Source organism: Serinus canaria, chromosome 23 (genome assembly GCF_022539315.1).
Source record: "Serinus canaria isolate serCan28SL12 chromosome 23, serCan2020, whole genome shotgun sequence".
In the NCBI taxonomy this organism is placed as follows: domain Eukaryota; kingdom Metazoa; phylum Chordata; class Aves; order Passeriformes; family Fringillidae; genus Serinus; species Serinus canaria.
This window is the reverse complement of record NC_066336.1, coordinates 3785734-3813535: the sequence shown is the minus strand read 5'-3', so window position 1 is coordinate 3813535 and position 27802 is coordinate 3785734. Positions and strand designations below refer to the sequence as shown.

General features: G+C 49.8%; 2 protein-coding genes and 1 long non-coding RNA gene across 19 annotated transcripts in view; 1 reads left to right on the top strand and 2 right to left on the bottom strand.

Annotated features, from left to right (window-relative positions):
• ZMYM4 (zinc finger MYM-type containing 4) overlaps positions 1 to 25109 on the top strand; it is a 52079-nt gene extending 26970 nt beyond the window's left edge. For all 7 annotated transcript variants that reach the window (XM_030230642.2, XM_018922567.3, XM_018922571.3 and 4 more), the window contains 11 exons: positions 183 to 354; positions 946 to 999; positions 1116 to 1295; positions 1812 to 1906; positions 2028 to 2199; positions 3849 to 4000; positions 5295 to 5406; positions 6480 to 6728; positions 7610 to 7739; positions 9306 to 15232; positions 24940 to 25109. In XM_030230642.2, coding sequence (XP_030086502.1) covers positions 183 to 354; positions 946 to 999; positions 1116 to 1295; positions 1812 to 1906; positions 2028 to 2199; positions 3849 to 4000; positions 5295 to 5406; positions 6480 to 6728; positions 7610 to 7739; positions 9306 to 9513 — 1524 coding nt within the window. In that variant the 3' untranslated portion in view covers positions 9514 to 15232; positions 24940 to 25109. The remainder of the gene's footprint in view (positions 1 to 182; positions 355 to 945; positions 1000 to 1115; positions 1296 to 1811; positions 1907 to 2027; positions 2200 to 3848; positions 4001 to 5294; positions 5407 to 6479; positions 6729 to 7609; positions 7740 to 9305; positions 15233 to 24939) is intronic.
• On the bottom strand, positions 15036 to 27787 carry LOC103822649 (interferon alpha-inducible protein 27-like protein 2A). Of its 7 annotated transcripts, none has more exons than XM_050983441.1 (7): positions 27642 to 27787; positions 27342 to 27397; positions 27039 to 27098; positions 26831 to 26860; positions 25872 to 25922; positions 25337 to 25498; positions 15036 to 15374 (listed from the first exon to the last, which is right to left on the bottom strand). In XM_050983441.1, exons 2-7 carry the CDS (start codon positions 27343 to 27345, stop codon positions 15283 to 15285), a joined length of 399 nt encoding a protein of 132 aa, XP_050839398.1. In that variant the 5' UTR covers positions 27346 to 27397; positions 27642 to 27787; the 3' UTR covers positions 15036 to 15282. The 7 variants fall into 7 exon arrangements, with proteins under 7 accessions (XP_050839398.1, XP_050839397.1, XP_050839396.1 ...); XM_050983440.1 differs by lacking the exon at positions 25337 to 25498 and adding an exon at positions 15599 to 15760; XM_050983439.1 differs by lacking the exons at positions 25337 to 25498; positions 25872 to 25922 and adding exons at positions 15599 to 15760; positions 16134 to 16184.
• On the bottom strand, positions 17928 to 23985 carry LOC115483887 (uncharacterized). 5 transcript variants are annotated; one of them, XR_007779421.1, is made up of 9 exons: positions 23596 to 23985; positions 23284 to 23339; positions 22969 to 23043; positions 22613 to 22678; positions 20786 to 22179; positions 20086 to 20141; positions 19436 to 19497; positions 18816 to 18914; positions 17928 to 17942 (listed from the first exon to the last, which is right to left on the bottom strand). It is a non-coding gene; the product is annotated as an uncharacterized LOC115483887 (long non-coding RNA). The 5 variants fall into 5 exon arrangements; XR_007779426.1 differs by lacking the exon at positions 18816 to 18914 and having other exon boundaries at positions 19436 to 19503; positions 23596 to 23981; XR_007779423.1 differs by lacking the exon at positions 18816 to 18914 and having other exon boundaries at positions 23596 to 23981.
• Positions 27788 to 27802: the final 15 nt, after the last annotated feature.

Genomic DNA, 27802 nt, shown 5'->3' with positions numbered 1-27802 from the left:
ATTATCACACAAAACTACCAAATTGTAGGGAGAGTACAGAGTTGTCCAGTCTGGAGTTATTTTTAACTTCATTTTAGTAGTCCTAAAATATACATAAAGTTAAATGGGAGGGACCTCCCTAGTGTATTTGCTGTTTCCCTTCACCCCTAAGTATGTTCTGATATTTTCCACATGTTCCATAGGTACCAGTTCCCATGCTCATCCCAACCACCCCGGATAATGCTGATAAAATCATTGAAAACATTCAGGAAAACAAGGAAAAGATTTCCATTAATCCATTTGAAGCTGATCTCCTTCAGATGGCAGAAATGATTGCAGAAGATGCAGAGAGAGAAAAAACACACTCTCATGGTGGTAAGTGGTGGTTTTAAAAAGGATATGAAATGCAGTGAGGTGAAGGTCCTCTTACCACAGAAATTTCCCTTTCCCTGATTCTACAGGCTGATTTGACTTGTGGTGACAGGGACAGGTTACCAGAGGTAGAAACCTCCAGATCAGTACATCATGTGTTAGAAGGAAGAGTCAAAATCAAGAAGACAGAGCAGCTGCCTTAAAAGAAAGTTTTCCTATCAAGCTTTTTATGGAGGATTCTTGAAGGGTGAGGCAGGTCAGAGTCTGTTGGAGAGCAACCAGTCCATGTAATGAAAGTGAAACAAGGAAAGAGACAAACAAAATATCCTACTGGTCTATAGATGACTCAAATAACAAACAGGGAGGGATGGAAGCCTTTGGAAAAGCAAACCTATGTTAGTTGTGATTTCTGTTTCCTCTGCAATAGCATAACCAAGGTAGAAAGCTGGTAGGGGAGCTCCAGTGGAGGAGAAGGCACAGCATGTGGGCTCATGTTATGACCTAATACATAGATTTTTCCTGTTTAAAGTATTTTATATTAATTGTGCAAACTGTCAGTCATGTTTAGATACAAATTTTCTTCTTTTTCTAAAGGATCTCAAACATCTGAGCATGAGCTCTTCCTGGACCCCAAGATATTTGAGAAAGGTCAGTCAGATTTCTTGATTTTACAAATGGCTTTTGATCCTGCTGCATCTTTTCTTGCAAACTCCTGGTTCTGCCTTTCCTGTAGCACATGGTCCCTGTGGTCCCTCTCGTTGCAGACCAGGGCAGCACGTACAGTGGAGATCTGGAGTCAGAGGCAGTGTCCACTCCACACAGTTGGGAGGAGGAGTTGAATCACTACACCTTACAATCCAATGCCCTTCCAGAACCTGATCCAGAACTCAAGCAGTTCTCCAAAGGTGATGTGGAACAGGACCTGGAGGCAGATTTCCCATCAGGTTGGTGTCCTGTGAAGAAAAACTCATTGTTTTATAAAAGCACACACAATTTTCTGCATGAACATTGTCCCAGCAGCCTGCTTGTGCATTTTCATGTAGTGACAGTGGATGTTAAAAACTGCAGTACAAAATATTACTATTTTTAGAATATTACTGCTGTTTTTAAAGACAGCACTCTGCAGAACCTCTGACAGGAGTAGCAGGAAGTTCTGGCTTACCTCCTTTGAATTCATCCCTTCTGTGTCCCTGGGTATAATCCATGTGGAGTGGTTGCTAAGATATTTGCCTGAATAAACACACCCACAGTTTTGGGAGCTTTTTTGTCCTACTGAGAATTTACCATCTTTATACAGCAAATGCACAGATTGCTAAATTAGTCAAATGTCAGGATTACTTGAATATACAGGCGTGATTGTCAGCTGTAAGGTGTTCCATAGCATCTCAGTGACAGTGACACTTCTACCTGAGCTGCTAAATCATGTGATTAAACTCTTCATGGTGTTGATTTGACTCCAGACTCATTTGACCCTCTCAGTAAAGGACCGGGTTTGCATTCACGTTCACGGGCAAGACGGAGACACAGGGATGGCTTCCCACAGCCAAAAAGAAGGGTAAGGAAGTACTTCTGGAACACAAACCCATTCCATTTTGAAATGACCACATTATCTAACCATCCATGGGTGAGGGGCTGATGAAATGCTGCTTTGTTTGGATGTCTTTGCTTGCCTGTAGGGAAGGAAGAAGTCTGTAGTTGCAGTGGAGCCCCGGAGTCTGATGCAGGGCTCCTACCCTGGCTGCTCTGTTTCTGGGATGACCCTCAAGTACATGTATGGGGTAAATGCCTGGAAGAACTGGGTCCAATGGAAAAATGCACAGGAGGAACAAGGGGACCTGAAGTTTTCAGGTAAATTTGTCTCTCTGTGGAAAGAGAAATACTGTTGAAGAGCATTTGGCTCGATTAATTGTTCAGGTGAAAATTAGGGTTAGATACCACTGGGTTTTGCAATGCCCATTAGTAGAAAACAGATTTTATAGAATTCTGTTTTGCATCTTTCCATGCATTTAAAAAACATGGCTATTACATTCTTTATTGATCTGTTTCCTTTAAAAAGAAGTCTCTAAAGCATTAGAAATCTCCACTTTGCCTTCCTTTGCATGCAGTAGTTCTTCATTTGCAGCACAGATGCTTTATGCAGCTGCAGTGCTTTTCTGAGCTATTATAGAACCATGAAATTACAGATCTATCAGGCCATAATTGTAAGTTGACAACACCAACTTGGCCCCATCCATTTTATCTGTAGCTGGCACATTCCCAAAGTATTTGTTGGTCAGCAGAACTGTTTGCTGTAAAAAAATCCTGTGATCCAACATCAAAATCTTAACACCTTATTTCTAGGCTTCAAAGCTGGAAAGAAACATTTCAAAAGTCTGCCCATTCTGTGCTGCAACCTGCCTGAAACTTTATTGCTCCTCATGTCTCACAGGGGTGATAGATAACAATGACAATTAAATACAATTTTGGGGTTTTTTTCCAATTATTAATTTTTTTTTTACAAAAGCCCAGCAGAACTGGGATTTGGCAGTGTCTAACTCCTCCTTTCCCTGGTCTCAGATCTTACATCACTGCACTGAGTTTTGTGGGCAAATTTTCAGAGTCAAGCAGAGAATTTAGAAATAGAATTGAGCTCTTTGGGAATGGTGGGGAAGAGAGCAAACCATAATAATACTTTTTCAATTTAAAGAACTAAGCATGGCAGGACTCTGATAAGAAAGACCTGCAAAGGGAAGAATTCTAGTTAGGATGAGATCTGCTTTTTCATCTCTTACTTGGAATTTTTGTTGTCATTCCATGAGAACAGCTGGGGTTTATTTCCCAGAAGAGGAGTGTTCACATGAGTTACTATGTTTTCTTCTTGAGGCCAAAGAAGTAAATATTACAGTCATTTCCAGGAAACTGTGCCCACTCCCAGAAAGATTCCCTGCTTATTCCCAAGCAGGCATTTCTGAGGTGTGGAGCAGCCAAGCTTGGTAATTTCATTGCAGATCATTTGATCAATCAATTCCTTGTTGTGCTGCCTCCCTTTCCAAACCCCCTGCATGTCCCACTGAACTCTTCCTTTAAGTGGGATATGTTGCACTCAACTCATGGCCAGAAATACTCAGGGTCTTTCTCTGACTCTGGTGAGTCTCTCACTCCCCTGAGCCCAGCTGGAGGGATGAAATCCATTTATCAGCCTCGAGCTCATTGCAGCCATTGCTGTCCCACATTTTGGGTTCAGCAGATTCCCAAACGTTTCCATGTCTGGGTTCTAAATTCCTGCAGCGTCAGTACTCATTGTAACATTTATACTGATTGCAATGAAGCTGGTCTGAGTTTTATTGGCCAAATCATTCAGTTCTCAGCCAACAGATAGGAAGGAGTTCACTTTTAATCATACAGAGTAATTCATGAATGAGACAGGAATTTGGGAGTTCTGCCTACATGAAATAATAAGGAAAGTGGGAAGATTTAATGTGCTGAAATAATTTTTCTAATCATTTCTTTGGGCCCAGTTCATCCTGTGAAGCTCAAGGAGGACATTCTCTCATGCACATTTGCTGAGCTGAGTTTTGGCTTGTGCCAGTTTATTCAAGAGGTGCGGAGACCAAACGGAGAAAAATACGACCCTGACAGCATCTTATACTTGTGCCTTGGAATTCAGCAGGTAACTCTGGGGCTTGGGGCACTGCTGAGAACATCCAGAACTGCTCTGGTCACTTATGGGACATCCACAGTCCCACAGAGCAGCCTGGGCTTTATAGGGGAGGCAAGAATGTCTCTTTTTGTGTTTCATTTTTTGCCTTAGTCCTATGTAGGACCCATTTTTCTGGATTTTCTTATGGTCACAGTGACCAAGTTCTTCTGTCCTTTTATAGGAGCATGATGTTGGGGCTGAGTGTTTCTACCTAGTTATAAGTACTTGGATTTAGAACTTTGTGGATCATTTTTCATGTTTAGGAAAGATTTGCTCCTCAGAAATCCTTGTTTTAAGATGGAATGATTTAGAGCTAAAATAATTGCACAGAGCTCTTCCAATCTATAACTTTATGTGGAAGAGGTTGCCCAGGAAGGATTCTCAGTGACAAGACAGATACCTCTGGCAATATTTACAGAGAAAAATACACTGGGAATTGTAATTAGTGCAAACAACTGCATTGTAATTAGTGAATGCTAAGAATAATGTAGTAAGTCCTTATTATCAGCCTTGCAACAGTAGCAGTACAAACTTAGAATAATGCTAATTTGTGTTTAAAACTCCATGTTCAGTACATTTCTCTTTCCTTTAGAACAGCCTGCTTGGTCCTGTTTTGAAACAGTCATTTTGAGATAAACAGTCAAAAGCTATTTTGACATAAAACCTATTTAATTAGACATGGAATTATCTTAATTTTTTTCCTTATTATGCTTGGAGAAAGTGTAGAAAGAGTTAAAATTTAAAGTATCGTTGATAAGTTCTCAGAGTATCAGGGATTTTGTGTGAGTTTTGACTCATTTATTGATACAAACTCCTTTGAGAAAACTTTTTTAAACTGCTCCTTGAAAAGTTTAAGGAACTTTTCCTCCTTGGTGCTGCAAGTTGAGCAATTTCAGCAGCCCATCTCCCTTGTCAGGAGGTATTAACATGTAGAGTTCATTTCAACAGAAAAATTCTCAATACCTATTCTGTTTTTTATAGGCAGACTCTTTCAAAAATATTTAGAGGAAGATGATTTTGCAGAAAGCAGCTCTAGAGCTTGAAATATTAACCACAGTTCTTGCAAGATCTCTCCTTTCATACTGGAGTGGTCCCAGTCTCTGCAGAAAATTTGATTTGCTCTTTTATTGGAGATTTCACCAAAGTGTTTGACCTCATAAGCCACTGGGACATAAGAAAGGAGAAGAATTTGATGTGCTGTATCTTTTCTACAATGTTATAGAATCATAAACTGGTTTTCTTCCTGTTTTTTTTTCTCTTGTAGTACCTATTTGAGAATGGTAGAATAGATAACATTTTCACCGAGCCCTATTCCAGGTTTATGATTGAACTTACAAAACTTTTGAAAATCTGGGAACCTACAATTCTTCCAAATGGTAAGACAATTCTTTTGTTTTGTGTAACTGCATGACCAAGCTGTATCATAAATTAATGTTTTCTCAGGGTCAGGAAGAGAATGTGATCTGAAGCTCTCACATTAGTCTCCCCTCTCTACATAATGGGTTTTATGTTTGTTTCTTCCAGTTATGATTACACTTAAATGTATCTTTGCCTCTGATCAATCCTTGGAGAGAAAGGATTCCCATTCTGGGACTCAGCACATTAATTTTCTTCATCCCTCAAATTTTCGCTTTTTTTTAAATACAAGTAGCCAGAATTTAATACTGTATTTGAGATGAGGTACTGCAAAATCTGTGTACTAATATTTCCTTATAAGTGCTGGAAATACTCTTGCTGAGTTTGGGGATCACATTAGCAAATCATTGGAATCTTGTCTCAACTCCAAATTAAGACTTCCCAAATTCTGGAGATACTTTTAATTGATTTTCAAGCCTGATTATGTGGTTACAGAGCTGGACAGCAGCCCTATCTTTAGAGTATCAGTGGACCAGCACACATCTTTAGAGTATCAGTGAAATTTGAATAATGTTGGCAACTCCACAACTACCTTTTCATTTAGAAAAATGAACTTTTTACTTCATACAGAAATAATCCAATTACCTATAGTTTGCTGCACACAGTGACATTTTTTTACAACAAATTTCTTCTAAGCCCCCACATCTCTTTCCTGATTTAGGATAATCACAATGGGCTATTTATACACAAAATGGGACATTTTAAACTCATACTTCACATTGTAGGAATTACATGTTGCAGCTGGCTGACTGTGGTTTAATGCAGTGAAATCAAAACTTAGTGAGAATCTGCTGGTGTCTGCAGTTCCTTTTTGTCCTTCTCTTCAGGTATTGGAAGATCATGCTGTTCCACAGCTTGCTTCTCCATGCTCCCTCTTATGTTAGTGCATGGAGTATTCTGGTTTTGTTGGATTACAGTTGCTGATGATAGGTGTGAATTTGATTTGATATGTGGTTCATTAACAGAGGTTAGCTGAAAGAGGCTTTACATGCATAAATAACTATTTTCTTGTTTCTTTGCCCATTCTTTGTAGGTTATATGTTCTCAAGAATCGAAGAGGAACACTTGTGGGAATGTAAGCAGCTGGGTGCATATTCCCCCATCGTTTTGTTGAACACTCTTCTGTTCTTCAACACCAAATACTTCCAACTAAAAAATGTCAGTGAGCACCTGAAACTGTCCTTTGCCCATGTTATGAGGCGCACCCGAACTCTGAAGTATAATACTAAGATGACATATTTACGTTTTTTCCCACCCTTTCCAAAACAAGAGGTAGAATCAGGTGAGTGCTCTCTGATCATTGGTGTTTGGGCAGTCACATTTGTGTGGTCTGAATTACAGAATCAGAGAATTCTGTGATTTTCTACTGTCTGCTTCTCTTTTAAAAATTCGTGGGGAGAAATATGTTCTGCAGGAAGCAGAGGTAAGCATGTGCTGTTATCCTGAATACATTTGCAGTATTTTTCACTGCTTTAAAGAAAAATTCTCAAAGAGCCAAGGCACCCAGGAAAAACTTACAAAGGTGTCACAGATTTGACTGCAAATTTGTTTAATAGTCTTTCATAACATCCTCAGCTTGCATAAAGCTCTATTAATACTGCAGGAGTTAAAGGCCTTTTCTAAACTCCTCCTCAGCACTTCATAACCTTGGGTTTTGCAGGTCCAGACTTTTATTGTGCCTTTTTAATTCCCATATTTGTCCTGGGTCTGTGTGGGGAACAGACCAGGCAGCCCCAGTGGAGAACAACATGAGGCTGGCACTCAAAGGCAAAGACACAGAGATTTTTGTTCTCAGTTAATTTTGGCACTTTGGAAAGAGAAATCTTTGATCCTTTTAGCTTCTTGAGTTCATAGCTCCAGTGCATTTCATGAATTTGTCTTTAATAAGTAAAATTATATCCTCCATATTTTCCTGCTAGTTCTTGTGGGTTTTCTAGATGAGGAATGGGCTGTGGACCTGGCCTGTAGGATGTGCAGTCCTTGCCCACCCAGCAGATCCCACCAGGTGACCATGGTTGGGTGGTGACACGTGACAGAACCAAATCCAGGAGTGGGTGTGGGTGGTGCAGAGTCACCACTGGGTGCTGGGCTGAAACACCAGGCCTTGTTTCTGAAGGTGCTGCTTTTCACTGAGCTTCTGTGATGCCATTTTTGTGTATCCAGATAAATTATCAGTAGGCAAGAGGAAACGCAGTGAAGATGAGGAGGTTCCAACAGCAGTGGAAATGGCTGAAAACACAGATAATCCCCTCCGGTGCCCTGTCCGACTTTATGAATTTTACTTATCAAAATGGTGAGTGACAGAACTTGAGTTTTGGTCTGTGTGCAGGCATTTGGGCAAGGAGCCCACTCAGACCTTCTGTGCCTGTGCTGTGGTTCCTCTTCCCAGTTCCCAATCCCTCAGTGGGAGCAGAACAGGAATTCCAGCAGCAGCACTGCTGTGAGACCCCCAAACCCAAACCAGCTTTTTTTTGTTTGTTTGTTAATGATGTTGAGTAAAGAACAGAGTTACAGAGAGAGATGTATTCTTTAAATAAATAAATTCTTTGCTATAAATGTGAGACATTACTACAGTGCCCATGGCATTCTCATCTCCCTTCATTCCCATACACCATCTTTGTTGTGCGGAGATTATAACTAATACCCAGGGAACTTCATGTTCCTTCTGAAAGAGTATAGGAGCAGAGTGAATTAGGTAAAACTCCTGATAAATTTTGCCTGCTGAGATGTGAGATTAACTTGTGTTTAGGAGTTAGGAAGGAGACTATAGGAAGGACAGAGATATAAATCATTTTTCTCTCCTGTTTCTATATAAACTTCAGTTAGATCCTTGAGCAGGTGGAAGGTGATGTTCTTCTCTCTTCAAAGGAAATACACATGTAAAATGAAACAGCATCGCATTAGTGTCAGCTGAAACTCAGATAAATCACCCTCAGAAATGTATCTACTGAGCTTACTACAAATATGCCATTCCTGAGGCAGAGGCAGGCATGCAGCTGTCCAGACTCTTTCTTTCCCTCTTCTTACCTTCCTTGTCTTCACTGGCACATTATTAGAAGCTTTTAATTGTTCTTGGGCTGGGAAAGCATTTTCCTGCTCCCCATCACATTTCACAGCTGAGCTCTGCAGTGGTGCAGGCAGCAGTACAAATTCCCTTTGCTGTTTTGGTGTGATTATCCCAAAACCAGGCAGGAGGGACTTCGAACCCTACCAGAGCCTGGAAGTGCCTTGGAGTCAGTCAGGCTTTCAGGCAGATGGGCTCAGCACTGCAGCATGGCCAGGCAAGCTGGAATTTAGTTTTACTCACTCTTAAACTCCACCTTAGAATCATTTAGGTTCAAAAAGTCCTATAAACTCATCAAATTCAGCTGTTCCTCCAACCCCGCCAAGGGCACTACAACCCATGTCCCCAAGTGCCACAACCCCATGGCTGTTAAATCCCTCCAGGGACTGGGACTCTACCACTGCCCTGGGCAGCTGTGCAGGGCTGGACAACCCTTTCAGTGAAGAACTTTTCACTGATATCCAGTCTAAGCCTTGAGGCCATTTCCAGCAATTCTGGAGTCCCAGAACCAGTTTCACTCAGAGATTGCATGTGAAATGCATTTATCACTCTACCATTAATTGGATGACACTGAAGAACCTCTGCTGTAAAGAAGTTACTTTGATTTTCTTTGTTTCTTTTTAAGAAACTAATGCTGAGTGACCTGGAAACAACTTAACTGTTCCCTCTTAAGAAGGGGGAGACTGTTGCCATGCCAATGTAACTTTGATTTCTTTGCTGACTCTCTCTTAAACTTTTGGTAAGATTGTAAATGCAGCCTGATGTTCCTGAACCTTGTTTCCTTTGCCTTGGCAGTTCTGAAAGCGTGAAGCAGAGGAGTGATGTGTTCTACCTGCAGCCCGAGCGCTCCTGTGTTCCCAACAGCCCCATATGGTATTCCACATTGCCAATAGACCCAGGAACCTTGGACATCATGTTGACAAGGATTCTTATGGTGAGGGAGGTACACGAAGAACTTGCCAAAGTCAAATCAGAGGACTCTGATATTGAGTTATCAGACTAAGTGCAGTGGGGTATTTTCCTTTGAATACACATCAGAAGCACCAAAATGTGAATACGTCCAGCCTTTGGAAAATGTGTATCAAATAAGCCAAGATAACGTCACCTACAGGCAGATTTTGTACCACAGTGGATGTACAAACTGGAACTGGAAGGAAGCAAGCTGTGTAAGCTGCAAATCCCAACGTCCTGCAGCACTGATCAATCCTCAGAACAAATCCAAGTGGAACTCACCCATTGGATTGGTGCATAAATCCTTTATCTGTTTAGGATTTTTAAAAGTTGTGAGATATTTTTAAGAAAAATGGTTGTGTAAAATCTACCCTCACACTGGTGGGCATGGAGAGCTAGATTGTGGCTCAGGTGACTTCCCAGCCTGCTGGCTGGCAGCCCTTGCTGCCAAGGAACACGTGGAGATCCTTGAGCTCTTCCAGAGGATGCGAGAGAAAGGGGTGAGGTTTAGACAAACAGACACCTTCCGTTATAAATACACCTACACCTACACTTTTATACTTTTTTTTTTGAAACTGGGATCAAGTGTTAGGAAGGCAGGAGCCACTGGCCATCCCAAGGGACAACTCTGGCTGCTGTTCACTGGTCACACGAGGCTGGACTCCGCTCCTGCTCCGGGCTCACACCAACTCTAGCTGTGTTGGAAGAGGTGCTGCAGGTCAAACTCCCGAGTGACCTTTGGGGAATGTCCAGGAGGGGATGTCCTGGGCTCTGTGCAGAATTCCTATCCCAGCCCAGTCTGCAGTCTGTCCATATAACCCAGTGAATACTGTGGTGCGTGGAAAGTTTATTTCCCTTAAGGCAGCTTTCCTTTTCTCCTCTTTCCCTACTACTATTATGGTTTTGATTCTTTTGTAAGGCAAATCTAGAGAGGGCTTTGTCATTTCAAACAGGAATACACACACACACTCTTTCTCTTTCCACCTTTGCAACACAGGCAGTGTTGTACAAAGGATGCAGTATTATTTCTGACAACAGAACTGTGGTAGAAAATGACCATGTGTGTTTTTATCCCGCCCCACCCAAAGAGATTTAGTCATAGTGTTGGAAATTGAAAGAGGTTTTTTTTTAAAGCTTGGCTGTTACTGAGTCTTTTGGAAGAGAAGAGCTCCCATGTGGTGTTTAGAGGACAGGACATTATCAGATATTGTCTGTATATCTGTTTTCTCAAGCTCTAGGTGTGTGTTTCTGATGACCAGTGGTCACAAATTCATTGGAAACCCAAGCTATTTTTGAAGAGGAGAATTATATGGTTTTTATCTAGCTCTGGTCAGTTATCCATCTTCTGTAACAAGGGTCTGATATTTGAGCTTGTCACTAAAATTTCAAGAGATGAAAATCAACAGCCTTGAATAATATTTCAGGTTTTTTGTTTTGTTTTGGTTGGTTGTTTTTTTATTATTATTTTTTTAGCAGTTACAAAAGTAATTTAACAAAAATAAAATCAGAAAGTAGTCTATTGACGTTGTGTACTCGGTAGTCCTGTCCCTGCCTGTAACAGATTTCACTGATGTATTTTTTAATACAGAAAATTATGTGAAAAGTAAAACCTGCCCCTGATTCTGTCTGACCAAAGCCCATCTGTGTCTGTCATTTCTGAGCAAAGGTTCTGCTTTCTCCATGGCCTGGCATTCCCAGGGGAGATGTTTTGGCCACTCCTCAGCACAGGGATGAGCCTGCAGGCTCAGTTCTTGCTCCATGAACACCAACCTGCCCTTCCCCATTGTTACATTGAACAGTGACATTGCAGGCACAGGGGTTTGGATTGGGAAGGTTCAGGGAAAACAAAATCATGCTGGAAAGATCAGTTTGTAGGGGATTAAGAATGTCTGAGGTGTGTCTGCTGCTCACAGTGTGCCCAGAGCCACAGTGGCTGTAGCACAGGGAGGCTCCAGGAATTCCTGTGTCTCCTGGCAGCTGCTGGCGGTGCTCCCTCCTTCCCTGACCCCGCTGGGAATGAGCAGGGCAGCAGTAGGGCAGGATGGGGATGCTGTAAAAAATAATCCCAAAGCTGAGTGTTCCTTAATAGACCTTAACAGAAATATTCCCATAGAATAATGTAGGAATTTGTACCTTATGAGAAACACTTTTCTTCCTCTAAATGTCCTCACTGTTTCTTGTCTGGGAACACTTTCATTGAGTCCAATTTTTTGCAGGCACTGAGAATGAAAGATACTTGCCTTTCACATTCCCTCAGCAAGGCAAGTGAAACCACTTTAACTTTCACTGGCTGAGAGCAGAGTTGTTAAACATTGTGTAAACTCCTTTGGTGTGCTGGCTGTGCATGACAAACATTTCATTGCAGTTCCATGGTAATAATTAACACAGTAAGTAGTGTTAGTTTCTATTTCACTCCTGCTTGAAGGCCCTTTGGCAATGGTCTGTTTTTCCCAGGGTCTGCCTGGGTTGTTTTTGCCTCTTGAGGGATTTCTTGTCAGCTCAACTCAAGTTCACTCAGATAACACAAGAAGGATTACCTTGAAGGATTAAAGTATATACAAATTATACACACAGGCTCAAAGTTCTGAACACAATCTTGTTTGTAATCACCATTTCTGGCTGCTGAGCACACAACTTTATTGAGATATTCTTTTAAATAAAAAAATCATGCTGTGTCCTGCTGAATGCCAGAGTTAACTGGGCTGGAAAAGTCCTTTGAGATCATTGAGTCCATGCTGAGACCAGCACCAGTTTGTCAAGCAGACCATGGCACTGAGTGCCACATCCAGTCTTGTCTTAAACTGTAGCTTCAGTGTGGACAGAGAAGCAATAAAGATGGGTGTGAGAAAAAAAATGGAAAATTTCCTGCTACAGGGTTCCAGCAGCTCCCAGTGCAGGAGGTGCTCAGTGCAAACCTTCTGCTCCATCCTGGCTTCAGTTCACCAAAGAAGGGAACTGGGGGCACTCTGAAAGCCACAGAACTGGGTGCAAAAAGAAGTTAAATTACCTTGGGAATTAGTCTGACAACTACTGCTAAAAAAACCACTCCAGGATTTCTCTGGAATAATTTCCAGCTCCTCAGAGACTTAAAACAGCAGCAAAGTCCCTCATCACATGCTGCCTCAGTGCCAGGGCTCACAGAGGTGACTCACAGGAATGTGCAATAAAGTCATTGGGTTTTGGTAACAATCTCAGTCACTCCCAGGTCTCCTGTGCAGCAGATTCACTGTTGCCTTAACAACCAAAGAACCCAGAAAAACTGCTCCTGCACCCAGTGCTTACTGTGCTCTTAACCCTGGCATGGCTAGAGCTTTGCTCCCCTCAGCTCAACAGGTTCCTCCCCATTCTTCCTTGGCCTCTTGTTCTTTTTAAACATTCCAGAGGCAAAACAAAGATTTGCTGCCTTCATTAAAGAGCTGCTCCCTGGCAGTACTTCCCCTGTAGCATCAACAGCCTTGTAAGAAGCTAGGTAAGAAATAAGGTTTGAGCCTTTGAGCTCTCAAGCATTAACTGTTGGGGTTTTTATCTTTACCTGTGTATGAGCACCAAAAGTCTGGAAAAATCCCAGACCACTGCTGAGGAGAAAGGCTAGAAGGAGTTTTGGGAGCACTAGAATGGGTGTGTTGTGTCTCTGAGAGCTGCAGGTCTTGTCTCATGTTGCCAGAGCTTCACACCTGCAGTGGGTGCTATGACAGAAGAGTCCCATGGGATCTCCTCCTTTGCCTAACAGGAAATCCCTTTGCTCCAGCACCACAGAGCTGGGCAGATAGGACTGACTCGGCTTTTGCATCTTCCCCAGGAGGAAACAATTGATTTGAAAATGATGGGGGGGGGGGTCAAATGGTCTTGCACAATATTACTGTGCTTGTTAGGAAGTTGACCCCAGCCCTTTTTTAGGATTTTTTAAACTAAGGGAAAAAACCACTCATTTGGTCTGACACAAACTTCCTCCAGCAGCAAAGCTATAAGAACTTGCCTTTTTATCTTCAGTTTCCCCACCAAAATCCCAAGGAGCTTTCCAGAAGTTTTCTGTTGTGTTGTGCTTTCAGAGGGAACAATTTTGGACCTGCCAAGAAGAGCAAGTGGCAGAAGAGCTGTCGCAAGGTGCTGGGAATGTGCTTTGGGGAGGCAGGTAATTGATGGTACATGGCAAAACACTAAGATAAATATTAAGTCCCTAAGATTAATGGTTTTCTATTCCAAACATCTCATTGAGGAGGTCCTTGGTGCTCAGCCACTGGCACCAGTGCTGGCTCTGCTCCAGGGAGTGTTGCACAGATGCAGATTGGTTTTTAAAGCCATAAAGGCTCAAAGAACTTGGGCAGCTTGGATTCCTCTAGCCACAGAATTGACATGTCCATTGGACATCACATTGCCTAAGCTGATGGATTTTCAGTGACATTCAGCTTTAATTAAAGAAACAAGAGCTGGGATACCTGACTTTCACCTCTCAGGTGGGAGAAGGGAATTTATGACAATGAAACAATGAAGTTAGACAGAGCTTTACACCCCACATCTCAAGATTAATCCCAAGAACATGCTTTTAATCTTGGAAGATCCAAGTGGATGTGGGCAGCACAAGCCACACACCCCAGCTTGGTTTTCTTGATTCTTAGTCAGCCTTTGGATATGTCAACACAGGGGCTTGGGCCTGTGAGTGCTGGGCTTTTTATCCTCTCTTCTGCATATTTATAGCACAAACAGCCAGAGCAATTTGCAAAGGTCTTTTTGACCTGCTGGGAGCCAGAATGCAGCTTTGGAGGGAAGGGTGAGGGTGGTGGCACCTGAACTTTCCCCCCAGCTAAAGCACCAACTCAACCCCAGCCCCACCACTGACAGATCCTGTCACTCCTGAGGATCGATGACACCCAAGGTCTTGCCCCTTCCAGTCAGTACCTGGGCTGTACCCTCTGTAAATTGGCCAGACTTTCCTACCTCGTTTGGGCATTATGAGGCAGAATTCCACAGGGTGCTTTGCAGCCCTGTGATGAAAGGTGCTATAAAACTGCAAAGTGTTAATTCAGAAGATGTAACTAGGCCACCAGTGCATCATAACCTATATTAAACAGACATTTTCTAATATGAGAATTTATAGAGTTCAATGTATGGTATTCATAAGTGGATTATTGAGACCCTCAAAAGAGTTTCTGTTTCAATTGTACCTGTATTATGGAAAAGTGATTAAAAACCTTTAACCTTAATGAAAGAGTGCAGCCATCCTCCTTTCCTCTATGATGTTGGAATCTAAAAGCAGTTTACAGACCAGTACACGGCTTAAAAGCACAATCTCACAGATTTCATATGGGGAGGGCTCAGCACTTTCTAAGCCACAGTTAAAATTGCAGCTGATCACCTGCACAGCCACACCAGGTGTTCCCACCTGGTGGTTCCCCTCACACTCGGTTCTGCTCCTCTGGTGTGGGCTGTAACTTCTCCCCTGCCCCAAACTGAGTGCAGGGGAACTGGGGGCACCATCAGAGAGCAGGTCAGCCCTGAGGACTGAACATCCCCTATGCCGTGTCCCCCTCTAATGCCACCATCACCCAAGAGCTGCAGCCACACAGAAACACCAACTCTGCTGCAAGCACAGCACATTTATTGGCTTCAGGGCAATGGCTGCTCACAAGAATCCCAAGCTTTTAAAAGGGGAGGCAGAGCCCTGAGGGGTCTGTAGGGGTTTCCCAGCATCTGCATTGTGCAGGCAAGGCCTTGGGATCAGGAACCTGCTTTGCTTCTCTTGGTTTGCTCGTCTGGAGTTGTCTCCTCCACAGGTTTGTCATCTGAGTTATATTTTCTTGGGTTTGTCACTTGGAGGTTTCTTTCACTTGGACAGCCAGGCACCGCTTGCTGCACCAGCTGAGCCCAGAACAGAAGTCAGCCCAACTTTGGCACCAAGAGAAAAACCTGCAGCTCCTACAGAGAAAATCGAGATGTGAACACCCAGGAGCATCAAGGCTGCCTGCTGAGGGACGGAGCACTGGGCACAGCCAGCCAAGGATCCCTCCTGGACAGGGAGAGCCCAGAGAGCTTGGAGCAATTCAGAGCAGGGAGGAGTTAAAGGGCTGCTTTGGCTCTAGAGCCAGCATGTTTTCCCTGCTGAGGAGAGGAAGCCCAGCTCCCCTGCCCTCCCCACTCACCGATGGACTGCAGCACAGCCACAGTGCTGCCAGCAGCCACTCCGCCGCCGTTGGCGATGGCAGCTGCCGACATCATCTTGGCAGCGATGGAGCCCGCGGCGATGCCGGCCCCGGTGAACCCCAGCGCGCCGAGGCACACCGGGAGGCCAACCAGTGCCAATCCTGCAGGGAGGAAAGAGCAGCTTTAGGGTCCTCTCTGTGACCCACATCTCCCCCTGCCATCTGCATCAGAACCAGTTGCCCCAAAAGCACCCAGGGACCAGAGCAGGGAGCGAGGCTGGGGCTGTAGGGACGGGGACACCCATGGGCTGCAGGAGAGGAGCAGTGTGCAGGGCTGCAGCAGCAAGGACAGGCAGAATTGCAGGCAGAATTCCATTCCAGGAGGGCCAGAGCTGCCCCTCCTCTTCCCACCTGCACCCCAAATCTCCCCAGCCCTGGTACTTGCAGCCCCCAGCCCAGCCCAGTCCCCAGGACCCCCCGGGCCTGGGACCGGGAAGTGATCCCGAGCGCTGCTCATCCAGTGCCAGACCCTCACCTGCTCCCACTGTGGCTCCAATGACAGCTCCAATGACACTTCCATTATTCTCTGAGAAAGAAAATGGCAGGAGGGGAGGAAGGACATGAGCAAGGACAGCAAAGCTCCCCTGAGCAGCAGCAGCTCCTCCAGCCTCCCTTTGCCTTCAGCCCCTGAAGACCCCTGGGAAGAAGCCACTGGTGGGGTGGGTCAAAGTGCCCCCCCATGTTGGGAGGGGCAGGGAGAAGGGGCACACCCCGGAGTGCCCACCCACCCTGCCCTGCCCTGCCGTGCTCTGCCCTGCCCGCCACACCCACCAGCCCAGAACAGCACAGGACACACAGAACATGTCAGCCCAGTCTGTCACCTGCACTGACCGTATCGCCCCTGTGCCCACAGCCACCCCTGAGCACGGAGCTCCTCGTATTTAGACCTATGGCAAACCCATGTGTGCCTCAGACCCAGAGCCCCCCAGTGGCTGGAGGATGCTCAGGCTGCTGTTTTGGGGGCGGTTGGCTGCCTTTTGTGGGTGATGAGATGCTCCAGGATGCAGCCGAGGCTCAGCGGTTTGGGCTGTGGGGACAGCTGGAAGGCTGCACCCCACTAAGGGTGTCCCCAGTCTGTGCCAGAGTTGTTCTGCAGTCAGCTCTGCTCCCTGAGCACATCCAGCCCCTTTCTGCTCTACCTTTCCACCTCTGGCCAATGCTGCCAGTGGACACAGCAGTTCTTGTCACAGAGCAGTCACCTGCCTGCACAGCCCCTGATGCCCTTAGCCCCATCCCCTACCCCAGCGGGTCCTGGCTCTTCCCACCACATTGGGATGGATCCCTTTCCCACAGTTTGGGCACATTCAGACCAGTGATGGCTTCAAGAGGTGCTTTGGCTTCAGAGTAAGCCCAGGGTACAACCCCGTGTTCCACCCAGCACAGCCCAGCCCCCCCCTGCACTAAAGCTCCTCTCAGCTGGAGCCCAGTGCCCTGTGCCAGACAGGGCAGGGTCCGGCTGGCAGCAGCAGCTCTCCCAGCGCCGCCTTTCTTCAGCCCTGCAGACACCCGGGAGGAGAGGGGAGAAGGGGGGAACCCCAGGGTCCCATTGTCCCCCAGTATCTGTCCCCCGTTAGGGCCCACGCCCCCCACCCCACGAGCCACCTAGCTGTCCCATGGTCGGCTGGCCAGGAGCGAGAGCTGCGATGAGTCTGCTCTAATCCCGGTACCTTGGGAAGCAAGAACAAAATTTTTTTCCCTAGGCAGCAGGTGGAGTCAATGGGGTTTTACTGCCAGGCGCGATCGCCCCCAGCCACCCCTCTCCCACTCAGGAACGCCCGCCTCCTCCCCTTAAAATCAGAGACGTCCCCCCCCCACACCCTCTCCGGCTCCTGCCCGGCCGGGTTTTGGTGGCTGCTCGGCCGGTACGGCGAGGGGAGCACCCCCCGTTACTGTCCCCGCCACAGAGAAAGGCTGCTGTCCCCAAACACCCAGCGCCGGACCGCGGCACCTCACGCCACCAACCTGTCCTGTGTGTCTGTTGGGCTCTGAGGCAAAGGGCTGCAGGAAAGATCGATGTAGGGTGTGTCGGGTCAGCTGATTTCCCAGAAATTCTGAAGCCGCTCGCTCAATTTCACTTTATCCTTAACTCTTGATGGTGCTGTCTCTGCTAGAGCAGGACTGGGGCTCTCCCGTCCTCGGGGTCCCACCCTGGGGGTGTCCCCTCAGGGAGCCCTTTCGCCCCGAAGGCCTCGGGCGGGACCTGCGGGGGCTGAGGGGGGCGGACGCGCCGGGCTGGGGCTGCTCAGGCTGTGCCAGGGCTCCTGTGGCTTCACGGGGCGTTTGCCTAGCCAGGTGTGGGACCGATGAAACTCTGCAGCTTTAAGAAGCACCCACAGCAGTCTGGAGAGCAGAGCTGGAGCGTTCTGCCTGCCTCCTCCCCAGCGGGCAGCCTCAAAACCCGGCCGAAGCCCCTCTCTGCACCCCCCGTTTGCTGCTGCTGCTGAGCTGGGTCAGGATGCACCAAGTCATTCCCCTGTACCCCAGAGGACTCCCAAAATCAACATTCCCCTGTCCATTTGTCAGTGCAGTGCTGAAGGTTGGTGAAGCTAGGCCAGCATAGGGGGCACACACCCCCATGCCCCTGCCCGACTTGTTTGCAGTGACTCAGCCCTGGGAGCTGTGGCCACACCTGCTATAGCTCCCTGCAAAGAGCCCCCAGGTGTCAAGTCCAACCTCACATCATTGGCCCTGCTCACAGCACCCACAGGCAGCACAATCACTACTCAGTGCCACCCCTGAGACACCAACCATTGCCATGAGCCACCACTGTGGCTGCCACCACAGCCGTGCTGCCCCCAGGATGCTCTGCCAGCAGCCCAGGAGCTCCCCCATGGCTGGTACCCAGGGATCCGACCCTGAGGATCCCAGTCATGGCTCCCAGGAGCCAAGAGAAGTGCCCATCCCAGCAGGAGCAGTGGGCACAGTGTGTCTGGCAGGACCAGCAGCCCTGTCCCACCCCAAATCAAACAGAGTGGGTGTGCAGGGGGACAGGGAGCAAGGCTGGAAAATCTGCTGCAATCCCTTCCTGCAGCACAGCACATCCTCAGACACAGGGCAGGTTCCTGAGCCATCATGCACTCCAAGCACCACCAGACAGACCTGCTGGCACTGTTCACTTATTGTCTAACATGACTTTATAAGTAAAATGGATCCAAACCATTTAAAGCAGAAGCTGTGGAAGGGATTTGACATTTCGGCACTGGCCATTTGAAGACGAGTCCAGTGCTTGGAAGGAAGGAATCTTGCTTTTGTTCCCCTGCGTGGATCATAGAGAATAATTATGCAATGATGGAAGGGCAGTGTCAGGCCATTTATGCTGCCCCTGCAAAGACAGAAGTGTGACATTCCAGGAGCATCGAGGCTGCCTGTTGAGGGACAAGCATGAGGCAGGGGCTGCCAATGATTTCTCCTGGGCAGGAGAGGCAAAGGTCTCCATGGAATGTGTCAGGGAGTTGGCCTGAAGTGAGCTCTGCTCCATGAGCACACCCAGCCCCTTTCTGCTCTCCATTTCTGCCTCTGACCACTGCTGCCAGTGGACACAGTAGTTCTTGTCACAGAGCAGTCACCTCCTTGCTCAGCTCCTGATGCCCTCAGCCCTGACCCCTACCCCAGCAGGTCCTGGCTCTTCCCACCACATTGGGATGGATCCCTTTCCCACAGTTTGGGCACATTCAGACCAGTGATGGCTTCAAGGGCTGCTTTGGCTTCAGAGTAAGCCCAGAGTACAACCCCGTGTTCCACCCAGCACAGCCCAACCCCCCTGCCCTCCCCACTCACCAGCATGGAGACGTGCACCCTCGGCATTCATGCAGAAGTCCGATTTCGCCTGAATCTCAGTACTGTTGCTCCAGGGAGGACAGAGCAGTGTTAGGGTGCTCTCTGTGACCCACATCTCCCCCTGCCATCTGCACCAGAACCAGTTGCCCCAAAGCACCCAGGGACCAGAGCAGGGAGCGAGGGCTGGGGCTGCAGGGACAGGGACACCCATGGGCTGCAGGAGAGGAGCAGTGTGCAGGGCTGCAGCAGCGGGGGCAGGCAGAATGCCAGGCAGTGCCCAGAGCAGCCCCTTTCCTCAGAAGACCCCAAAGCAAGCCAACTGCTGCTCATCTCATGCCGAAATCTCACCTAAGCAAAGTGCCATGATGAGTCCCAAGGAGTGCAATAACCAATGTCTCAAGCCTAAGAAAGAAGACGGCAGAAGGGCAACAGTGTGGGCACTAAGCTCCTCCCAGCTGGAGCCCAGTGCCCTGTGCCAGGCAGGGCAGGGGTTCAGAGGCAGCAGCAGCTCTCCCAGCACCACCCTCTTTCAGCCCTGCTGCGGCCCAGGAAGAGAGGGAAAAAGGGGCCAAACCCAGGGTCCCTGTGCCTCCCCCGGTCTGTCCCACTGCAGGTCCCATGTCCCAGGCCCCATGAGCCACACAACTTACCCATGGTCAGCTAGGCAGGAGGAAGAGCTGCAATGAGTCTGCCCTAATCCCCGTACCTTGAGAAGCGAGAACAAGAAATCCTTCCATGAGCAGCAGGTGGGGTCAGGGGGGCTTTGCTGCCCTGCATGCTTGCCCCCAGCCACCCCTCTCCCACCCAGGGGACCCCAGCTATCCCATAAGAGCAGAGACCCCTCAGTCCCTGCCCAGGCTCCAACCCAGCCCAGGGCTACCTGGGCTGCTCCACCAGCTCACAGACTCAGACCTGCAGGGAACTGAGAAATTTATTGAGGGAAAGGAGCTGGTTTTATAGCCTTCCTCAAGACCCACTATTTCCTTGTACGTTTTTTTTCACTAAGTGACCTTTCACACATTGCTACATCAGCAACATTCTCAACGCGTTCTTATCATCCTTCTCTGGGGTCATCACATGCTGTTCAGGTGTCTGGCAGATTCCAGCAGGCTCCCCTCCTTAGGGTGTCCACCAAGTGGCATTTGTTCCCAAGGGCAGGGGAGATGAGCTTCTCCATGCTGCCATGGCATTCTGCAGGCACATCCCACAGCCTGTAACTCAGTTCTATCTTATCTCTCCCTACTGGTGCAGGGAGGTGAGCAGCCCCCCGTTATTGCCCCCTCCCTGCACAGAGGAAGGCTGCTGTCCCCAAACATCCACTGTGGGAACACAGCACCCCACACCACCAACCTGTCCTGTGTCTCCTGTGCTCTGAGGGTCAAAGGGCTGCAGGAAAGAGCCCAAAAGGGAATGAATGACAGGTAATGAATGAGAAATTGCTCAATCACTGAGTTTCACTTTCTTTCTCATCAATTCTTGATTTTGCTGTCTCTGCTTGAGCAGGGCTGGGGCTCCCCCATCTCCAGGACACTGGACCTTGGGGCTGTCCCTGCAGGGAGCCTGTGGCTTTCTAATCTGGGAAAGTGTGAAGAATTATTTTAAAAATAGATGATCCGGAATGAAGTTAAGTCAACTGAGACAACAGTGTATCTGAAAAGTGTTTATTGATAACGAAAAAACAAACAAAAAAAGAAATTACCCTACTAAAAAGTGCTAGGAAAGACAAAGGAGAAAGGAAAACGGAAAAGGCGAGGGTGGAGAGCGAAAGAGAGGAAGCCGAAGACAAATGTCGGGAGCGAGCAGGAGCAGATGGGGAGTGCCGTCGATGCTCACAGGATGTGCTGCGGCTCCCTGCGGCCGGACCCGCGGGCACTGAGCGGGCGCTGGGGCAGGAGGTGCGGGAGCCCGGACAGGGGCACGGCGGGGATCGGGCGGCACGGTGGGCTGGGTGGGAGGAGAGCAGGGTGGGACGCAGGTGGCTGAGGCAGGAACTCAGGGACAGAGCGGCAGGGCGGCGGGCAGGGACACAGGGAGGCGGGACAGACGCCACGGCGAGTGAGAGCCCGCCAGGGCAGAAGAGCCAAAAGGCAGGCTGAGAGTAAGGGCAAAAAGGACAAAAAGCGGGCTAGGGCCAGGGCAAAGAAGCACAGAAGCTCAGCAGGCTGGAGCCAAAGCAAAAACACAAGGCTCACCAGCCCCCAAACTCAAAATGCCTCAAAGTCACCAAGCCCCAAAGAAAAGCACAACAAAGCCCCCCAGTAGAAGAGCCCCCAGGAAAAGAGCAGGTCTCCAAAGCCCCGAGAGCTTGTGGTGCAAGCCATGCTCCACCCAGGATGCTCTGCCAGCAGCCCGGGAGCCAGCCCCTGGCTGTGTAGGGGGACAGGGAGCAAGGCTGGAAACACTGCCTGTACAAGCCCTTCCTGGAGCACAGCACATCCCCAGCGGCAGGGCAGGAACCTGAGCCATGATGTACACCAGGCACCACCACACACACCCACAAAAGCAATGCACTTTTATTAAAGTTTTCAATAGCATTTTTTGCTCAAGGCAATCCAAATCTTTTGAAGGGGCAGCTGGCGGTCTCAAGGCTTTCCAGTTCCAGTAGTGGGAAGACAGGAATCAAGCCAGTTGGAAGGAAGGAAATCACTTTCTGTTTGATGGCAGTGGGCACCAGCAGTTCTTCCAACAGACAGCATGATGTCTGCTGCTGCTTAGAGGGCAGAGTCAGTCCTTGTGTTTCCCCACTATAAAGACAAGAGTGTCATGTCCCAGAAGCATTGAGGCAGCCTGCATATGGACAAGCATGAGACAAAAATGTCTCTCCAGCAAGTCTCCTCACTCTCTGCCACAGAGTTGGTCTGCAGTCAGCTCTGCTCCCTGAGAGCATCCAACCACTTTCTACTCTCCATTTCCACCTCTGGCCACTGCTGCCAGTGGACACAGCAGTTCTTGTCACAGATCAGCCACCTGCCTGCACAGCCCCTGATGCCCTGACCCCATCCCCTATCCCAGCAGGTCCTGGCTCTTCCCACCACTTTGAGATGGATCCCTTTCCTACAGTTTGGGCACATTCAGACCAGTGATGGCTTCAAGGGCTGCTTTGGCTTCAGAGTAAACCCAGGGTACAATCCCGTGTTCCACCCAGCACAGCCCAGCCCCTCTGCCCTCCCCACTCACCAGCTTGAAAATAGAAGGAATAATATCTGTTCTTTGCTTTGATGGTTAACTTGTCTTTGCATACCGCTGGAGGAAAGGGAGGAAAGAAAAGTGTTTAGGTTGCTTGCTGTGACCCACATCTCCCCCTGCCACCTGCACCAGAACCAGCTGCCCCAAAAGCACCCAGGGACCAGAGCAGGGAGCGAGGGCTGGGGCTGCAGGGACGGGGACACCCATGGGCGGCAGGAGAGGAGCAGTGTGCAGGGCTGCAACAGCGGGGGCAGGCAGAATGCCAGGCAGTGCCCAGAGCAGCCCCTTCCCTCTCAGCAGCGCCACAAGAGAACCCAAACTCTGTTTATCCCGTGCCGGAGTCTCACCTATAACTGTAATTCCTGCCGTGACTACAGCTAATCCAACGACCTTTATAATTGCAAGGATGACTGGAACTGGAACTTAGAAGGAAAAAGATAAATGGGCAGCAGTGTGGGCAGTAAAGACCCCCCCCCCCCCGGCTGGAGCCCAGCACCCTGTGCAGGCAGGGCAGGGTCCAAGAGGCAGCAGCAGCTCTCTCAGCACCGCCTTCCTTCAGCCCTGCAGACACCCGAAGGGGCGAAACCCAGGGTCCCTGTGCTCTCCCCCGGGCTGTCCCACTGCAGCTCCCGTGCCCCCCACCCCCGAGCCACCCAACTTACGCATGGTGGGCTGGCCGGGAGCGAGAGCTGCGATGAGTCTGCTCTAATCCTGGTATCTTGGGAAGCAAGAACAAGATTTTTTCTGCACAGGCAGCAGCTGGGGTCAGCGGGGCTTTGCTGCCCTGCACAATCGTCCCCAACCACCCCTCCCCCACCCAGCTGGCCGCCTCAGCCCCTTAAAAACAGAGACCCAGCCCCGCCCAAGCTCCTGTGCAGCCCAGAGCTCGGTGGCTGCTCCGCCGGTGCGGCGAGGGGAGCAGCCCCCCGTTACTGTCCCCCCTCCGAGAACGGCTGCTGTCCCCAAACACTCACCGCGGGACCGCGGCACCCCAGGCCACCAACCTGCCACCAATCTTTTTGTGCCTACTGTGCTCCGACAACCAAGGGCGTCGGCCAGAAATACCCCGTCAGGAAGGGGTGGGTCAGCGGATAGTTTAGAAGATTCTGAAGCCGTTCGCTCATTTTCACTTTCGCCTTAACTCCTGGTGGTGCTGTCTCTGCCAGAGCAGGACTGGGGCTCTACGACGCGCAGGAGTGGGTGTCCTGAGCCCGAGGCTGCAGTGATGCACCCACTCCAGCCCTGGGGCTCTGCCAGCCCTGCAGGGCAGTGCCATGCTGCCCTGAGGATTTGCTGCAGCAGTGCCGGGGTCCCAGGGACTGCCAGGACTGCCAGGCTGCAGTGGGAGCCAGCCAATCCCTGGCTCTGCAGGGGGACAGGGAGCAAGGCTGGAAAGGGATTGCCCACTGCCTGTGCAATCTCTTCCGGGAGCACAGCACATCCCCAGCTGCAGGACAGGAACCTGAGCCAGGACACACACCAAGAATCTCGTTTGGGCATTATGAGGCAGAATTCCACAGGATGCTTTGCAGCCCCGTGATGAAAGGTGCTATAAAACTGCAAAGTGTTAATTCAGAAGATGTAACTAGGCCACCAGTGCATCATAACCTATATTAAACAGACATTTTCTAATATGAGAATTTATAGAGTTCAATGTATGGTATTCATAAGTGGATTATTGAGACCCTCAAAAGAGTTTCTGTTTCAATTGTACCTGTATTATGGAAAAGTGATTAAAAACCTTTAACCTTAATGAAAGAGTGCAGCCATCCTCCTTTCCTCTATGATGTTGGAATCCAAAAGCAGTTTACAACCAGTACACGGCTTAAAAGCACAACCTCACAGATTTCATATGGGGAAGGGCTCAACACTTTCTAAGCCACAGTTAAAATTGCAGCTGATCACCTGCACAGCCACATCTGGTGTTCCCACCTGGTGGTTCCCCTCACACTCGGTTCTGCTCCTCTGGTGTGGGCTGTAACTTCTCCCCTGCCCCAAACTGAGTGCAGGGGAACTGGGGGCACCATCAGAGAGCAGCCCTGAGGACTGAACATCCCCTATGCCGTGTCCCCCTCTAATGCCACCATCACCCAAGAGCTGCAGCCACACAGAAACACCAACTCTGCTGCAAGCACAGCACATTTATTGGCTTCAGGGCAATGGCTGCTCACAAGAATCCCAAGCTTTTAAAAGGGGAGGCAGAGCCCTGAGGGGTCTGTAGGGGTTTCCCAGCATCTGCATTGAGCAGGCAAGGCCTTGGGATCAGGAACCTGCTTTGCTTCTCTTGGTTTGCTCGTCTGGAGTTGTCTCCTCCACAGGTTTGTCACTTGAGTTACTTTCCTTTGGGTTTGTCACTTGGATTTTTATCCATTTTAGGTTCGTCACTTGGAGGTTTCTTTCACTCAGTGATCCAGTCACTGCTTGCTGCACCAGCTGAGCCCAGGGCAGCTGTCAGCCCAACTTTGGCACCAGCAGAAAGACCTGCAGCTCCTGCAAAGATAAATCGAGATGTGAACTCCCAGAAGCATCAAGGCTGCCTGCTGAGGGACGGAGCACTGGGCACAGCCAGCCAAGGATCCCTCCTGGACAGGGAGAGCCCAGAGAGCTTGGAGCAATTCAGAGCAGGGAGGAGTTAAAGGGCTGCTTTGGCTCTAGAGCCAGCATGTTTTCCCTGCTGAGGAGAGGAAGCCCAGCTCCCCTGCCCTCCCCACTCACCGATGGACTGCAGCACAGCCACAGTGCTGCCAGCAGCCACTCCGCCGCCGTTGGCGATGGCAGCTGCCGACATCATCTTGGCAGCGATGGAGCCCGCGGCGATGCCGGCCCCGGTGAACCCCAGCGCGCCGAGGCACACCGGGAGGCCAACCAGTGCCAATCCTGCAGGGAGGAAAGAGCAGCTTTAGGGTCCTCTCTGTGACCCACATCTCCCCCTGCCATCTGCACCAGAACCAGTTGCCCCAAAAGCACCCAGGGACCAGAGCAGGGAGCGAGGGTTGGGGCTGCAGGGACGGGGACACCCATGGGCTGCAGGAGAGGAGCAGTGTGCAGGGCTGCAGCAGCAGGGACAGGCAGAATTGCAGGCAGAATTCCATTCCAGGAGGGCCAGAGCTGCCCCTCCTCCTCCCATCTGCAACCCAAATCTCCCCAGCCTGGTACTTGCAGCCCCCAGCCCAGCCCAGTCCCCAGGACCCCCCGGGGCTGGGACCAGGCAGTGAACGCGAGCGCTGCTCATCCAGTGCCAGACCCTCACCTGCTCCCACTGTGGCTCCAATGACAGCTCCAATGACACTTCCATTATTCTCTGAGAAAGAAAATGGCAGGAGGGGAAGAAGGACATGAGCATGGACAGCAAAGCTACCCTGAGCAGTGCTGAGCACTCTGTGCCAGGCAGAGCAGAGTCCCAGAGTCAGCAGCAGCTCCTCCAGGCTCCCCCTGCCTTCATCTGCCTTCAGCCCCTGAAGACCCCTGGGAAGAGGCCACTGGGTCCCTCTGCCCCCCCAGGTTGGGAGGAACAGGGAGAAGCAGCAGCCCAGAGTGCCCATCCACGCTGTCCTGCCCACCGCCCCCACCAACCCAGAACAGCACGGGACACACAGAACATGTCAGCCCAGTCTGTCACCTGCACTGACCGTATCGCCCCTGTGCCCACAGCCACCCCTGAGCACGGAGCTCCTCGTATTTAGACCTATGGCAAACCCATGTGTGCCTCAGACCCAGAGCCCCCCAGTGGCTGGAGGATGCTCAGGCTGATGTTTTGGGGGTGGCTGGCTGCCCTTTGTGGGTGATGAGATGCTCCAGGATGCAGCCGAGGCTCAGCGGTTTGGGCTGTGGGGACAGCTGGAAGGCTGCACCCCACTAAGGGTGTCCCCAGTCTGTGCCAGAGTTGTTCTGCAGTCAGTTCTGCTCCCTGAGCACATCCAGCCCCTTTCTGCTCTCCATTTCCACCTCTGGCCAATGCTGCCAGTGGACACAGCAGTTCTTGTCACAGAGCAGTCACCTGCCTGCACAGCCCCTGATGCCCTCAGCCCTGACCCCTACCCCAGCGGGTCCTGGCTCTTCCCACCACATTGGGATGGATCCCTTTCCTACAGTTTGGGCACATTCAGACCAGTGATGGCTTCAAGGGCTGCTTTGGCTTCAGAGTAAGCCCAGGGTACAACCCCGTGTTCCACCCAGCACAGCCTAGCCCCTCCTGTCCTCCCCACTCACCCTCAGAGCTGTGGTCCTTTGCTGCTGCTCCTGCAAGGGAGGATAAAGAAGCGTTTAGTTTACTCGCTGTGACCCACATCTCCCCCTGACACCTGCACCAGAACCGGCATCCCCAAAAGCAAAATTGCAGGCACTGCCCATGCTGTCCCTTCCCTCAGCAGCACAACCAGCAAAGCAGAGCGCTGCTCATCCCATGCCAAACTCTTACCTCCAATTGTACATCCAACGACGAGCAGAGTGACAATTGCAACGGCGACTATACGTGTACCTAAGAAGGAAAACGGCAGAAGGGCAGCAGTGTGGGCAATAAAGCCCCTCTCAGCTGGAGCCCAGTGCCCTGTGCCAGGCAGGGTCCCAGAGGCAGCAGCAGCTCTCCCAGGGTTGCCCTCCTTCAGCCCTGCAGAGGCCCGGGAGGAGAGGGGAGAAGGGGCGAACCCCAGGGTCCCTGTGCCCCCCTCGATCTGCTCCCGTCAGAACCCACGCCCCGCACCCCACGAACCTCCCAGCTTACCCATGGTCTGCTGTCCAGGAGCGAGATCAGCGATGAGTCTGCTCTAATCCTGGTACCTTGGGGAATGAGAACAATATTTTTTTGCGTGACCGGCAGCTGGGTTCAGCGGGGCTTTGCTACCCGGCATGATCGCCCCCAGCCACCCCTCTCCCACCCAGGAGATCCTGTCCCCTCCCCTCACAAGAAGAGACTCTCCCTCCCCCCATCCGCGGCTCCTGCCTGGCTGCTCCTCCGGCACAGCGAGGAGAGCAGCCCCCTGTTACTGTCCCCCCTCAGAGAAAGGCTGCTGTCCCCACGCACCCACAGCGGGACCGCGGCACCTCGCGCCACCAGCGTCTCGTGTGTCTGTTGTGCTCTGAGTAACCAAGAGCCGCAGGAAAGGTGGAGCTAAGGAGGGGGGCCGGTCAGCTGATTTCTGGGAAATGAGCTAGGAAGGCGCTCGCTCAGTTTCGCTTTCGCGT